We start from the raw sequence: 15321 nt of genomic DNA, 5'->3' as shown, positions 1-15321 counted from the left end.
TTGACAATGATCAGGTTAAATATACGCTGCAACGAAAACTGGTTTTCCTCCAGTGATGATCAAGAAACCCATCCGGAAATTAGATTTTCGGATTAGATGTAGGGATTTCAGAAGAAAGGAACATATTTTCTTATAATTCTTCCTTTCATAGAATTGTATGATAATATCCAGCTGAAATGTAAACTATAATATACCTTCGCTGGAAGAAATGAAAAACAAATGAAAACACTACGTTTTTCATTTGTCCGTTCAGAGCACAGACATAAATTATTTGGCGTACCGCCTCTTGAGCAAGCTACATATTTGGCCGTACGAAAACATGGACTTTTCAAGTTAATGCCAGCCACACAAAGTGATTGCCACTGTGCCTTGCTGTTACTCATAGCGAACGTAACCCGGATGGGAAACTGCGATTGTTTGAACTCAAAAGGCGTATTTGTTTTATCATAGTAACGACTTTTTTTAATATATTTTTGTAAACTTAATCGCAAAATTTGAGGTTGGTTAAAGGCAAAACTGTGCGAGGGAAAAGGAAAAGAATCTGCGGCGTTATTAGACCAACAGCTTTAACAATTCTTTATTTTAAACGGTCAAAATCTCAAACGTTTCTTTGCTACACACAACTTTTAATAAATCCTAAGCAAATAAGTCGAAAGGAGTGATATCTGGAGATCTAAGTGGCGAGGAGTTGTACCTCCTCGTTCGATCCAACATCCGGGGCAAGTGTTCTCAAAAACACGGTAACATCACTATGAAAGTGCGGTGAAACACCATCTTATTGGAAACTGAAGCCTGCAGTAATTTGTGAAGCAGAGAAGTTCTCGAGAATGTTGAGGTATGTGTGTCCTGTCACAGTGGGCTCCATGAAAAAAGGTGGACCGATGACACCATTTTTGTGGAGCCCTAATCAGACATTAACTTTCGGTGTGTCCCTTTCATTTTCGATTACTGTAAGGGGGTTTTCAGTAACCCAAGTTCGACAACCCGAACTTCGATAACTCTCCCGAACATATGAAAGGTTGCCTCGTCACTAAAAAACAACTTATCAAGATAATTAGGATTGTTTTCGACACGGTGCATTACCTACACAGCAAACTGATATCATAGACGGCGATCATTTGGTTTAACGTTATGAAGGAGTTGCAACTTGTAAGCTCACAAACGTACCCGTTTATGTACAATGTCATGAACAGTAGAACGAGGAATTTAGGGTTCGTAAATAGTCCACCTAATTGATTTCCCAGGAGCCGCAATCAATATATCGCGTACACGATCCAGTCTCATAACTAACTGAAACTTTTGGATGATTTCTAGTTAGTGAGACCAGTCTTCCAGTTTCTCTTAAAGTCGTATCCCACTAAAGAATAGAATGCGATGTAAGATCGAAATTCCATTCGGTTCGTACACGCCGTTGAACACGCGTAACCGATTGTAACTCCACTAACCAAAACCCGACTGAACCTTTTGTTGTGGGGTCCACTTCTCAACTGACTACAATTGTATTGTGAGTCGGCTTGCCTGCGCAGGCGTATTCCGCTAGCCTTGAGAGTATACAGAATAAATCTTGGAGATATTGCCTGTCGATTGAGGAGATTACGAGAAATGTTTTTCTAAATATAGGCTATTACTTCTGGATACCTTTAGCCCGGTCACCCTATGTTCCTACATTCTGTTTAGTCGGAGCTCATGCTCGACTGTACCTTCTTTATGTTCTTTGAAGTTTTTCTTGTTATCAGTATGAAAGTCTTCTACGTTTGCATTTCTTGAAAAGTATCTGTATAGAAAAAATATTTTTTCATCCAAATCATTTGACTTGTTTTGATACATTAATCTGCTCTTTCGGTCTTTGTTAATCTTTTAATTCAGACTTTTTTATATTCTTTGGTCTTAATTATTTGTTGTACATATTCTAATATGTGACATCCCTTACAGTTATTATTGACCTTTAAACAGAAGGTCAATTTTACTTGATAAATGTCAATTCATATATTAAAAAAAAGTTTGATTTTTTATTTGAAACAATTAAAATTACATTACTACAATAAACAAAATATTGTACGTAATTATAATATTGTAATAATAGTAATAACTGAAATATAATAGTGTGTTCATTTATACGAGCAAAGTAGGGCAAGCTTTATAAACAAGGTAGGTTATACAATTTACTATAGTATAATATATTATTAATATTTCTTAACAGTAATTATGTAACAATTTTATATTAATACTGTTAAACATTTTACTTCACTCTTATTACTCCCACAAGTATTATTATGAATACAAAAGCGTCTCGTAAATGAAAGAGGTGATTTTTTTTTTCTTTAATAAGGTTAGAGGCCATATTTTTATGTTTTTTTGTGATTAATAATCATGTATGTGATTTCTACTCGTATAATTATAATGGAGTATATTATAAAAAGCATGTTTTACTTTTAACAATATTTTAATTTTTAACAGGTTTTTTATAATTTTTTGTTGAGGTCTTTCATTCAGGACAACAAAACTTTCTTTTTACATTTTTTTTTTTTTTGAAAGACGGAATTCAGTTATTAAACAAAATCGGTTATCTATCTAATTATATCCAATTTTTTTCTTGTAGATATTTCTTGTAACATATGAAGTACCTATCATCCCTTATTTTTCATGGAAGTGAGTATCCTTATTTCTTCCTTCTTGGATGTGTGTTAACATTTTTAATATTTTCTTTGTGATCTGTCCTTCTGTATAAGCAATTTTTTTAGTTTGTCAAAACAAATTTTTTTTTCTCCCTAATTTTCTTCCGATCTTAATTTTCTTTAAAATTACATATCAACGCATTCATAGAACTAGATATTTTTTTATCTTCCACATAATTATTTATAACACAGATTCGTACATTATCATCCCCAAAAAAGGTTTAAAGGAAATATTTGACAAACTTCTTTCTTAGTTTCATAAACATTGTTTCTGGTTCATATTTGTTTTCTTCAGTAGTTAAAAAGCTTTATTTTTTAATAGTTGGGATTTTAAAATGAACAAAAACAACTACGTTAAACTGTACTTTTCAGTCAATATTTACTAAATTATTAACTTATTTATGAAAATAATATTTATGTAAACATTAATTGAAAAAGAAAATTGTAAAATCATATAAATTTTTATTGTATACTTTTTTAAATAAATTTTATTTTAAAATTTTGACAATATGTTAATCGTATAATAATTATCGTATAATTACGATAATTATACGATATCGTTTGGGATTTAAAAAATATCGTTTTATAAATTATTCATGAAAGTTAGTATACTCGGGGCGCGCGCGCACACACACACGCGCGTATATTTTTCATTCATTTGTAAAATTTTTAGCTAAGAGTAACGTGTCAGGAAACCATCCTAAGGTAGCCCATCTCAAATATAATATTAATAATATGCATCACATATCATGACACAAACGGAGCAATATCAGAAACAAAAATAATAGATAACGAATAATAAAATGACAAACAGTAATGACATCCAAGTAAAGTCTTAAATATTAAAGTCTGATAAAAACAATAGTCATAAAACAATAAAGACACCGAATTATCAGTAGATAATCAGACAGCGACTCAGTCATCCACCAGCTTTAACATATGTCAAATTCCAGTATAGATTCTTAAAAGTTTAAACTATCTTTGACATAATAACCACGGGTCCCACTCCCACGGGTCATGCACTCCAGTGATTATCAATCGATCAAGATCAGCGAGGTCCACTACATGTAGCTTCCTCAGTCGTCTTACTCTTACAATTGTCAAGTAGATTCAACGCCAGATGATACACATGCTTGTACAGTTAGATATGCAGTAATAATATCCAATTTACATGCAGTAATAATATCCGAAAACAAATTGTTAAATAAATATTAACTCAGGATAGTTGTATATCAAACAAGCAAACTGACGAAGAATCCGTTCATATCTTTCGGTTGTACTCGTATGTTTTTAGACACATTAGTAGAATTTCTAACACATGCACACTACGCAGTTACATACAAGTTTTCTTTATTCCATTTGTCATAATCTATGTTAATTTACACGACTAGCTGTGGAGGCGTGCGGGGAGGCTCTTCGGGGGTGGGGGGTTGCCCTGGCGGCATCTCGGAATGGGATTATTAGGTGTCCAAAATTGATTAACTTGTGTAAAAATATATTTTTTTTTTGAATGATGAAAATCGATGTAACGAAAGTTAAATTAGAAATTTAACTCTAGAAATTCATACTAACGAAACGTGATTTTCCGCTAGTGATTGGTACATACTGGTGCCTACTTTTTGGTTATATTTCATTATTTTATGAAGAAAAACTATCGCATAATTAAATAAAAAATATGTAAAAAAACGTTTAAAACATCACTCTTAAATTAAACGCACTAAAAGGTAAAATATAATTGTAGGACGGTATTTCAGAATGGATTTGAAAACAAGCTGGTGATATGTAAGATTATGTGAAAGTCATAGCTTCAAATTAAAAATTTGATGGTTTTGATAATTTTTTCTTATGCGTGTTTGCACCCCACTCTTTAAGCCATTCATCACATATAAGAAAAAATTGACAAAAACATCAAATTTTTAATTTGAAGCTATGACTTTCACATAATCTTACACATCACCATCAACTTGTTGTCAAATCCATTCTCAGATACCGTCCTAAAAATATTTTTTACATTTTAGCGCGTTTAATTTAAGAGTGGTTTTTAAAAAGTTTTTTTTTGTATACTCGAATTTTTTATTTTCTACTTTTTTATCTTCATAAGTTTATACTTTACAGCTGCGCTAGCGCTTAGGTTAGAGCGTATTTAGCGAAAGATCAGATCGGTTCGTTTTACGGTGAGTGCAATCAAAACATAGGGCTAAACGATTTAATTTCCGGATATCAAGATCCGGTCGTTCAAGGGTGTACCCGATGCGTTAAGCAGTTAGCGCTCGACCTGATGATACATACGCCGTTTGAATCGTGCAAATCGGACGAGCGGTTGCCGAGATATTACGTGGCACCCCATCGCACCCCTTCCCCAATTTCCGAACGGCGCCTCTGGTGGATTTGAAAATATTATCATCCATCGGGTACCACCGGGTGGAATATTGGCGAGGGGGATAGAAAAAATCTTTCAGAGCGCTATGACCGACCGTTTTTGAGATATTTGCGATTTTCGTCCGAATATTCAGATCCGGTTAAAAAGTACTAAGTTTTCCCAAACTTTGATATATAATTTGCATATATAATAATATAACAAGTACACACCTCACCACCACGAGATTTGTACTAATGAATCGGGATTTTCCGCTAGTGATTGGTACATACCGGTGCTAAGCCAAGGGGGGCGCATACACAGACACACATACAAATGCCGTTTAGTAGGGTAGGATGGTAAGAGTTGACTAAAATAATAGTACATGAATTTTATTCATTCTGAGTGTTATGAAGATCTTTTTAAATAAATCCTTTTAGCAATATTTAATATAATGTGATTTAGTGTTAACAATGATTTTAAACTGATTTCCTTATAGAAAAAAGATAATTATGTATCATATGCAGTCTGTCAGGTGAAAACCAGTTCGATTTCAAAAAGAGGATTGGTTTAATAGAGGCTCATCTGGACTCTCAGATCGATTTAAGAAGGCAGACTTAAAAAGATTACAACCACCTTATTAAATCTAGTAAACCCGGAGAAACCATTTAATATTGTGGAATAGAATGAATGTTTAAAATTAAAAAAAATTCGGACTTAAATCTAAAAGATAGATTTATCTATAATTTGTGTAAAAATCAGGTAGCAGTAATAATAGTAGAAAAAAGTAATGCATGCTTTGATTCAGAAAGGAGTAAGGAAAGTTTGTAATATCTTTTGCCGCTCCTACTTGGGGCGTTATGACGAACGGGAACGGATGAAACGGTTTTGTTTTTAAAATTTCAAATTCTTATAAATCGTTAATTTAGAAAAGTCATAAATCTATATTTTTAAAGTTTTTTTATCGCATTTAAATCAAGTAATTTCGTCCTTAAATGTAGGTAGAGAAGAGATACTTATGAGAAATATTAAATACGAGGTAGAGTTATGAGAATAGAAGATAAAGAAAGATTACCGTTAATTTAGATAGAAGTGGCACAAGGATATAACCCGTTTACTTGTTCAAAACAGAAGCAATACGGTAAGTGAAGAAAAAAATTGAGAGTGCAGTAACTATCCGTAGAGAAAAAATATGTTACAACAACCGATGGCGTTATTCTTTTAGAAAAATGAAAACCGAGTTAGAATAAATACTATATCTGAATGTATATTTTGCTAGAAAAAAATTAGGTCTGAAAATAAATAAAACTAAAAATAAAAATATAATGAAATGAGAGAAAGAAGGGTAATGAGGAATTAAATACCAAGATACAAGAAGAAAATATACCGGAAGTGGGAGAATTTTTTTATTTAGGTAGTAAAATTATATAGGATGGACAAAGTAATGCAGATTTTAAAAAAACAGACCGGCACAAGCAAGGTGAGCGTAGTTAAGGTGAGGTGTTGTGTAGAAAATTAAGAAATTCTTGAAAATATTTGTGCGGTATGTAAAATTTTACTTTAATGACACGAATAGGTAAAACAGAAAAGAAAACAACAGAATCCTTTCAAACGTGATAATAAGATATTTAATAAAATTTGAATTGAAAAGCTCTTAAGATAAATAGGAGAGGTGAGAAAGGATAAAATCCGCCGATCTCCATGGCGGAGTGGTTGCATGTCGGTCTTTTATCAGGAGGTCTCGGGTTCTTACCCCGGTAGGCATGACATTTGTCATAGGCTAACAATTTCCATTTTTATTCCCCACGAACAAGCTTCCTTATAAGCTTCTGCGGTGAATTAATTCATCGATCAAATATTTCAGAATTTTGTAAAATGACAAAGTAGGTTTATAAACTGTGTATTAAGACATCCAGATTTAGTTAATTTAGTCAAAAGAGGATGTACAGAAGAAAACTGTAGAAGAAAAATTTTGAAATATATATATATATTTCTATTGTTTTAACGCTTATTTACAATCTGTTATATTTACATAAACCGGATCACATCCCAAATTATATGAAAGGAGTCCTCAGCGAAACTCCTCAAAAATTACATACTACTAAAATAAAAACTTTTATGCAAAGCATATTCAATTAGCAATTATGAATGAAACTGAACACCGCTAGAACAACAGAAAGCAAAATAATATATCATAATAAGTAGAAGTAAAAAAAAATGAACCGATGTAAAAAAAAGAAAAATAATGTAACAAATCTGAAATTAAAAGTCGAATAGGTAATGCACGAATCACATCTGAGTTTACTATAGACACATTAAGACATTACTGGAACACCTTAGATCTATAACTTGCAGTCGGTTCAACCTTGTAATTTCAATCCGTTTTTTATTAGGTTCACTGCCAACTGATTTATGTTTTGGTTAAGCCGATGTTCGTACTTTGAACTGAAATGTTGTATCTCCTCCGGTAAGTATCGTAATCCTAAATAATCCTGGATCTCATTGTTCCTTGTAAACCAAGCTGCTTCTTTTATACACCTCACTAGGTTATTCTAAAATTTCTATAAGATATCGACATTGCTTCTGCTCGCGGTGCCCCGTAGTTCAATCGCATAGGTTTTAGAGTTATTGAGTGTCTTATTCTAGGATATACGAGAACGTCTGCCCAACAACCAGAACATTTCTTTGAACTCTATCTCAAGTTGCCTTCTCTTGTCTCTTATATAAACTTTCCACTCTAGTGGATGATCGAAGTATAGACCTAGGTACCTCACCCTCAGTTTGGGAAAATAAAACGCTATCAAGGTGGAGGCGTGGCAGTCGCCTTTTCTCATAGTGATTGTTACACGGTTCGATTTTGCGTGATTAAAGCGTATCCTCCATGTATTCAACCGTTTGTTGATTAAATCCAGCTCAGTTGGTAAGCTATTTAATGTTATACTTGGATATATTTAGCGGATAATTGAGGATATTCAAGGAATTATGTTGAGGTTAATAAAAAATTAGCAGCAAATAGAAAGAGATGGAGAATGCAATCAAGCCAATCAAATGAGGAATGACATAAAATATAAATTAATTAAAAATGTAATGATAATTCTCTCAGTTCGTAGACAGTAAAAATTGAGTAATGTAATTTTTATGTCTATCAAGTTCTGTTTCAATACTTCATGTTTTTCTATAACCTTTTCTAATTTTTTTTTTTATAATGATTTAATTTAAAATATCATTATTCTCCAGTTGTCAGGTAAAACTTGTGACATATATATTGCGTAAAAATTTCACGCAAATCATCTGATAATATAGAGTATCGAATCAAGAACTCTCGAAATAATAACCTGACATGTGATTGTTTTCAGTCAATGAAGCAAATCGTAAAACAAAATTATAAAAAATAAGAATTTATGTTTCGTAAAATTAAATCTGATTTAAAACTACAGTTTTTAATTGTAGTTAATATACACTTATAATACTGGAATTACCATTGTCTTTTCCATCCCTTTTTTGCATTTTACATATTTTTTATATATTTTTATATTTATTTTATTTTATGGGTATATATATATATATATATATATATATATATATATATATATATATGTATATATATATATATATATACCCATTAAATAAATAGGTAAACAAAAAATTGTACTTTAATATAAATTTCTGAATAAAAGTTTACTCATGTGTAAAATAGATTTAATGAAGTTTAAATCGTATCTCTGTCAATGTAAAAATAATACACAACCGAGTAGAAACAACGCATCGATTTTATAGGAACTTGCAATCGAATTTTATTAAGTTGTCTTGTTATTTTTGTAATTTTTTTTTATTAGAGACATTCAGTGGTTGTTTGTTTTGTTAAATTATTATAATTTTCTCTATAAAATTATCAGTGTTGAATATAACTGGTTTTTTATCACCATAAACATGATTGCTTACGGGTATTTTTCACTTTCTTCTGTCTATTGTTTCTATTGTGTTTTTTTTTATAACTTTAATTTTATAAGTTTGGTTTATGTAATCTACTTGTCCTTGTGGAAAAATGGGTTGTTTTAATAATGTAATACTGAATAATATTTATGAATTAATTTTATTGAAATTTTATAGAACTGACTGTTTTTTCACGTTTAACTTTTCTGCAATCTTATTATTTTATATTTATAATTTTTTAAGTTTTACTAACTGTTAGCTCTTTTAAATTAGAATAACCTTTTTATAAACTCTTTTTGCTTTATATAAAATAATATTATTTAATTAAAAAAAAGTTATACATTTCAGGTTTACCATTTTTTTAATCTTATATTTTCTTTTTGTTTTAATAATCGTATTCATTTTCCTAAGTAATCCTGGCGTGTATTGATTGTTATTCTTTAAAAATGACTATACCGTTATCGAATATTTTTACAGACTCGTTTTAATCACCTACAACTTTTACGGTTGTGACAGTTATATATATATATAGAGAGAGAGAGAGAGAGAGAGAGCTATAGAGATACTGTTTTATATATATAGACTATAATTAAAATTAATATTAAACATTTTTTTTTTAAGAGATGAATAGTTGGTAAAAATGTCAAGAGCACGGTTTGTCATCTATGTTTTCTTTTTTTTTTCGTAATTTTGGGTTAAGCCCTGTGTGCTTTCACGTATAATACACTTATTAAAAAAAAAAATAAAATAACCAACTGGTTGTGGACGACCTGATGATAGAATATTAAGAGGTCATGCCAAGTTAAATAGAGTGAATTACCACGGTTGACTTAAAATTGGGCCCGGTATTTTTAATAATAACAAAATTTTATTAGATATGTATATCCAATTTTTTATATCAGGTAAGTGAATTCCGAGACAGTGAATATTATAAACAAGAGTTAAATATTAAAAACACGACTGCCAAAAATAAACATTGCTGACAAACGTTGCTGTTTAATATAGGATAATTAAAGCCTGCGGGTGACAGTTTTATATATAGTATTTTTATATAGTAAAATATTTTATTTTCAAATTTGTTTAATATATATGTAGCCTATGACACTCCCAGTAACGTAAGGATTCCAACGCGAGGTTATACATCTAAATCGGTTCAGCTGTTGAGCTGCTACGGTGGACCAAACATACAACATACACAAACAAACATACATACACACACACACACATCCTAAATACATTAAATTCCTTTTTGGCAGTGGTGTAATTATTATTTACCGAAAAACAAATTTATTGCAAAATATTTTTGTTAGTCAAATATTTTATCGTCTTACTGAAATCAGATCATTGTTTTAACATAGATAGTAGATGGAAGATCAGTCAAGGCTAGGTTTTAATAAGAAAGTTACATCCTCTGTTTTAATAAAAGACAACGTAAAAAGAAAAATATGCAAGCCCCACTGTCAGAGAATTGTGTGTCGTATAGACATTTAAAGAAGATGCGAGTATAAAACTTAGGATTTAGGGGCAAGGAAGTTGTGAAATGATGCGATTCAATTTGACGGGTAAGGAAAATATATTAAATAGGATGAACTTTAACAGCACGATAACCGAGATAGTCGAAATAAAACAACTTGAATGGTACAGCCATCGTCTTTTGGTAAGGATGAATGAGGATAGCCGCCGAAGGTGTTTGTTTGGGTGGTACCAGAACGTAGACGGCGGGGTCAGATGAAAGCAAAAAAAATATTACCGGCATTGGAAAGAATGACAGTTTGTGAAAAATCATGGAAAAATTATAAAAGATGGAATATGTAGTACAAGAAACGGCTGAGACTGAAAATATTTATTAAAGAAGTAGAAAAATTTGTTATTTTTGTATTATTTCCCAGTCGTTGTTAAAATTATAATGCATGGGGAAAGCACTTAAGGTACAAGAGGCACTTATTACGGTCTGAAAATAATTCGGTTTATTATATACCCAATCCCTAAGGAGAACATTTGTAGGGTTTAATAACACCTATATTCCGGTTGTTTGTTATGCTGATTTAGAACAATACTTTCAGGTAAATGAAAAAACTTATTTGTCTCCTTACTTTAATTAGTTACCCTGGCTAGGACACTAATTATTCTTGAGAATATTATTCCTCTTTTAGGAATGCCTAAGTGTCCGATGTTAGATAGCCTTTAACTTTAGTCGACCTTCGTGGGCGGAGTGGTAGCTTCTCGGCCTTTCACCCGGAGGTACCGGGTTCGAATCCCAGTCAGGCACGGCATTTTTCATTCGTTACAAAATACCATTTCCATATTCCGCGTACAAGCTTCAAGCTTATGTGGCGATATCATCAAGCAAAAAAAATTGTTCAATAAATAAAAGTGACTTGAGAACGAACATAAATTATAATGAAGATATGATAAAAGTTGTTTACTTACGCTCCGAGTACGGTGTAAAGTTCAAGAGTGAAGTGATAATAACAGACTTTTGGTGGTTCCCCTTCTCTGCACGCTCTTGCACATTCTTCTGGAGAAGAAAGTAACGGATTTCTTCGTAATTCATCAAGACCTCTTGTATCAAAATCCAATGATGAAGCCGGAGCATACCTTGGAGCTTCTGGAATCTCTGGACCGAAGCCTGTGTACAAATATTTATATCAGATTAAGATTTTGCATTAACTCTTTTTTTAGTAATTCGAATTAAATGGATTTTGTAAGTATAATGTTTAATGAATATACAAACAACCGAATACATTTATCGAAATATTTTAAAACGTAAATTTATTTTTATTGTTTTTCTAAGTACGCATCATATATATTCTAATACGATTATAATCTTATGATATTAATTATTGGATATCTGAATAAATTTATTTTACTAAAAAAATCTCACAGGGTGTGGAATATATTACTTCAGTAAATAATATAAAATTCCTTATCATTTTCTCATATCACTATCATTGTAAACCGATTAAACAAATTGTTCATTTCTCCCTGGAAACTGAATCTGTTATTGTCAACTAATACTTATCAAGTATTATAAAATAAAATATCAGCAAAGAAAATCGGATTATATAAAATATTAATGATAGTTTTTTTATAAAAATAAAAAACAACAAAATAAAAGATTTATTTATATTCTTATATAAGTTGTACAAACTAAAACGTCTGATAGTTACAGGTTAAGATCAAATTATCTGATAAAAAGATTACACGCATTATTTCTTTTTAAAATATCTATAATGTGAGAATTATATACATAAAAAGAAAAAAATAATGTGGCATAAGTTGTAATAATGATAATAATAGTAATGTATACTCAGAATTTATGTGTGTGTATATATATATATATAAATATATATACAGGATATTATTTTATAAACTAAGATATTAGTTAAAATTAAAAATTTATTAGATTAAAAAAAAAAATTACGTAACAACTATGATAAATAGGATTTAACCTCGTGATACAAAGTTTTTGTAAGTTACTCACTGGGTCAACTATTAGTTACGCCAAAAAAATACAGTATAAATTTATTTATAACTAGAATCTAATTTAAAAATAATTAAAGAGGGGATAAATAAGTTATTATATAGATATTAAAAAGACTTTTGATATATATTTTTTAACGTATAATAGTCTGCAATCTAAAAAGATAATTTTCTTTTATTTTTATTTATTTATTTAGGTCTGTGTTGAAAGATCAAGGGTAAACCTTGGTTTAATATAAAAAACAAATGACCATGAAATATTGTGAAAATCTGTTTTATTATATTATGTTTTGTTCTTTCATAACAAGTGTAATGTTAAAAAAAAATAAAAAAAATAATTGAAATATACTTTTTTTATTGATTTACTACGATCGGTAAATTTCGTAATAATAATTTAATGAATTTAATTGAAAGAAATCATATCGTGTGGTTTATTTTGTAACTTTCAATAATTCTATTAATTTATTGATAATCGACCTAACTCTCCAGTGGAGAGCTGACTAAAATATTTACAGTTAAGTCGGATATTTTTGTATGACAAAATTTTCTGGAATTGTGTGATGGTGTTCGTAAGGACATTTGAATCTATATTTGGGTAGATCTTTAATCTCTGGAGAAAAACTATAGTTTTTTCCCTAACATATATTAAACTGATTAGTGCAAAGTAATGGCCTGTAATATGCTAGTTCCGTTTTGGGATATCTAGGGTTTCTCCAGGCCTTGAAAGTCAGAAGAGGTTTTGAAAAATCACCGTAATTCAGGGAAATCTATTGAAATTTGAAAAATGTCTGGGAAAACTTAAAAAAGATTTGTTTGAGCAAAACAATTACTAAAAGATAACGAGTATGATTTTCCTCAAGAAGAAGCTTCAATTATCGGAAAAACAAAGAAAATTTCGTAGAAACGTTTTAATAAATGGTACATCTGATTAAATTTGAAATGTACAATAGTGTATATTTAAGATTGAGCTTTGTGCACAAATTGAGATTCTTCAGTGAACAACAAAAACCAATTTTTTAGTTTTTAGCCTTCGAATGTTAAAAACTATTACCATCATATCTTTTGATTTCTAGAGGTTTCACAGAATCCAAATCCATTCACAACCAGTCTGGCCAGATGTTCAGCTTTTAGAGTGCATGTCCTCTTTTCTCATGATTTTTGTCTCGTTCTTCAGGCTCTTCTAAATTTAGAAAATATTTAGCGTTTGATTTAATCATGATTTTTGTCGTCTTTATGCTGTTGCAATTTTATTAGAAATGCCAGTGGGGCGTTTTTTTCTCTTACTTTTACTCTACACATATAAAAGTGATACAGAAGGAGAATTCCCTGAATCGATAATATTAATAGGTTATTATAGAGTCAGGGAAAATAGAAGGAAAATCACTTTCAACATTTTTGGGAACCCTGATATCTAAAATATCCTGATTATGCACGTGATGGTCATCTGCTATTTGAAATTGGTTTAGAACTAATCCATCCCGTGAGTGTAGTTTTTTTTAGAGCTGTGCTTTTTAACAGGTAGAAGTTTTAGAAGTTCTAAAGAAAATTTTTAGAAGTTCTAAAGAAAACATATCCTATCTCTCTCTGCTCTGGTGCGCTTTCGAGAGCGAGGTCAATGCATACATTGACCTATATTACAATATTACATTGACCTATATTGACCAATATTTTGGCGAAGTAAGCAACCAGGCGGGTCCCTAGTCATCCGGGTTATTATTCTGTCTATACGTCCGAAACAGCGTCAAACCCACTCAGCCATCCTCCGCCGAGCTAAGAATATCAGGAAGCCAGTAGCTATCTTCTATTTTCTCTCAGTTTTTCAATTAACTTGCAGATCACAACCAGAATTGACCTTCGCAAGGTCTCTAACTACTTTGTTACGTTCAATTTGATACCTGGAGCAGACACATTAGACATGGCTCACATCATCAATGGCTCTACACTCCGGGCACAAGCCTGAAATTTTCAAACTAGTTATTTCAAGTTGTTACTTTAAAGTTACAATCTTCATATCTGATAACTGTGGATAACGTCTTCTCGCTTTTAATCATAAATGTCAAATAGCTTTGTGCAATAAATAAAGCAATAGCACGTTTAACATTTTCATCCAGTTCATTTTAATACAAATTTTATCATTATAAAAAGTCTATGTTTTGTTTTAAGTGTTCGATTATTATATAATTAAATTTTATACAGCAAACTTACCGGAGCTGCCGCTTCCAAATAACGATGGGTGCGTCTGTACTAATCCGTGAGTTGATGAAAAGAAATTATTTGAGTCCGCGTCGAAGCTCTGGGCAGGTACCAATTCTTGTTTCCACCATGTCGCTGATGTTGACTGATCTCTTGTTGGCACATCTGCGACAGAAAAGAAGAAAAATATTTTAAGTATTTATTTAATAATTAAACATCAATCGATAAAATTACTGAATAAGGATTGGTCCTTTATTTTTCATTTGGATAACTGAGGGATCAGATTTAAATGTGAGCTTTCCAAAATAGAACATGCAATGTTACTTGCTTGTAATTTTTATTACGATTTTTAAATGTAATTTAATATTAAATCTAATTTAATTTCTCCATTAAATGTTCTGAAATTTTCAATTCTTTTTTGTTCATCCTACTATACTGTACGTACTTGTTAATGCTTTTTTGTATGTAAAATGAAACACATAATAAAAGAAGCAGGATTAAGAAACGCTTATTTCACAATAAATTCAATAATATTACATTGGTCTGTGGTTTATTGTTAACAGTTTTTATCATTTTTTTCCAATTATAATTGTGTGTACAATTATGTTGGGTACAATGAATTCTAGATTCATTATTTCTTAGATTTTCCTTCAAACATCTGTATCTCAGACGTTTATATTG

The 15321-nt window shown here is 30.8% G+C and overlaps 1 protein-coding gene across 1 annotated transcript in view; it reads right to left on the bottom strand.

Moving 5' to 3' along the window:
- The window catches only part of stw (laccase), a 339959-nt gene that overhangs the window by 50524 nt on the left and 274114 nt on the right, over positions 1-15321 (bottom strand). The window contains exons 2-3 of the mRNA XM_075362086.1: positions 14653-14805; positions 11395-11593 (exon numbers count right to left, since the gene is read on the bottom strand). Coding sequence (XP_075218201.1) covers positions 11395-11593; positions 14653-14805 — 352 coding nt within the window. The remainder of the gene's footprint in view (positions 1-11394; positions 11594-14652; positions 14806-15321) is intronic.

The sequence above is a fragment of the Lycorma delicatula genome, chromosome 4, assembly GCF_047948215.1.
Source record: "Lycorma delicatula isolate Av1 chromosome 4, ASM4794821v1, whole genome shotgun sequence".
Classification (NCBI taxonomy): domain Eukaryota; kingdom Metazoa; phylum Arthropoda; class Insecta; order Hemiptera; family Fulgoridae; genus Lycorma; species Lycorma delicatula.
This window is presented reverse-complemented; position numbering and strand designations above follow the sequence as displayed.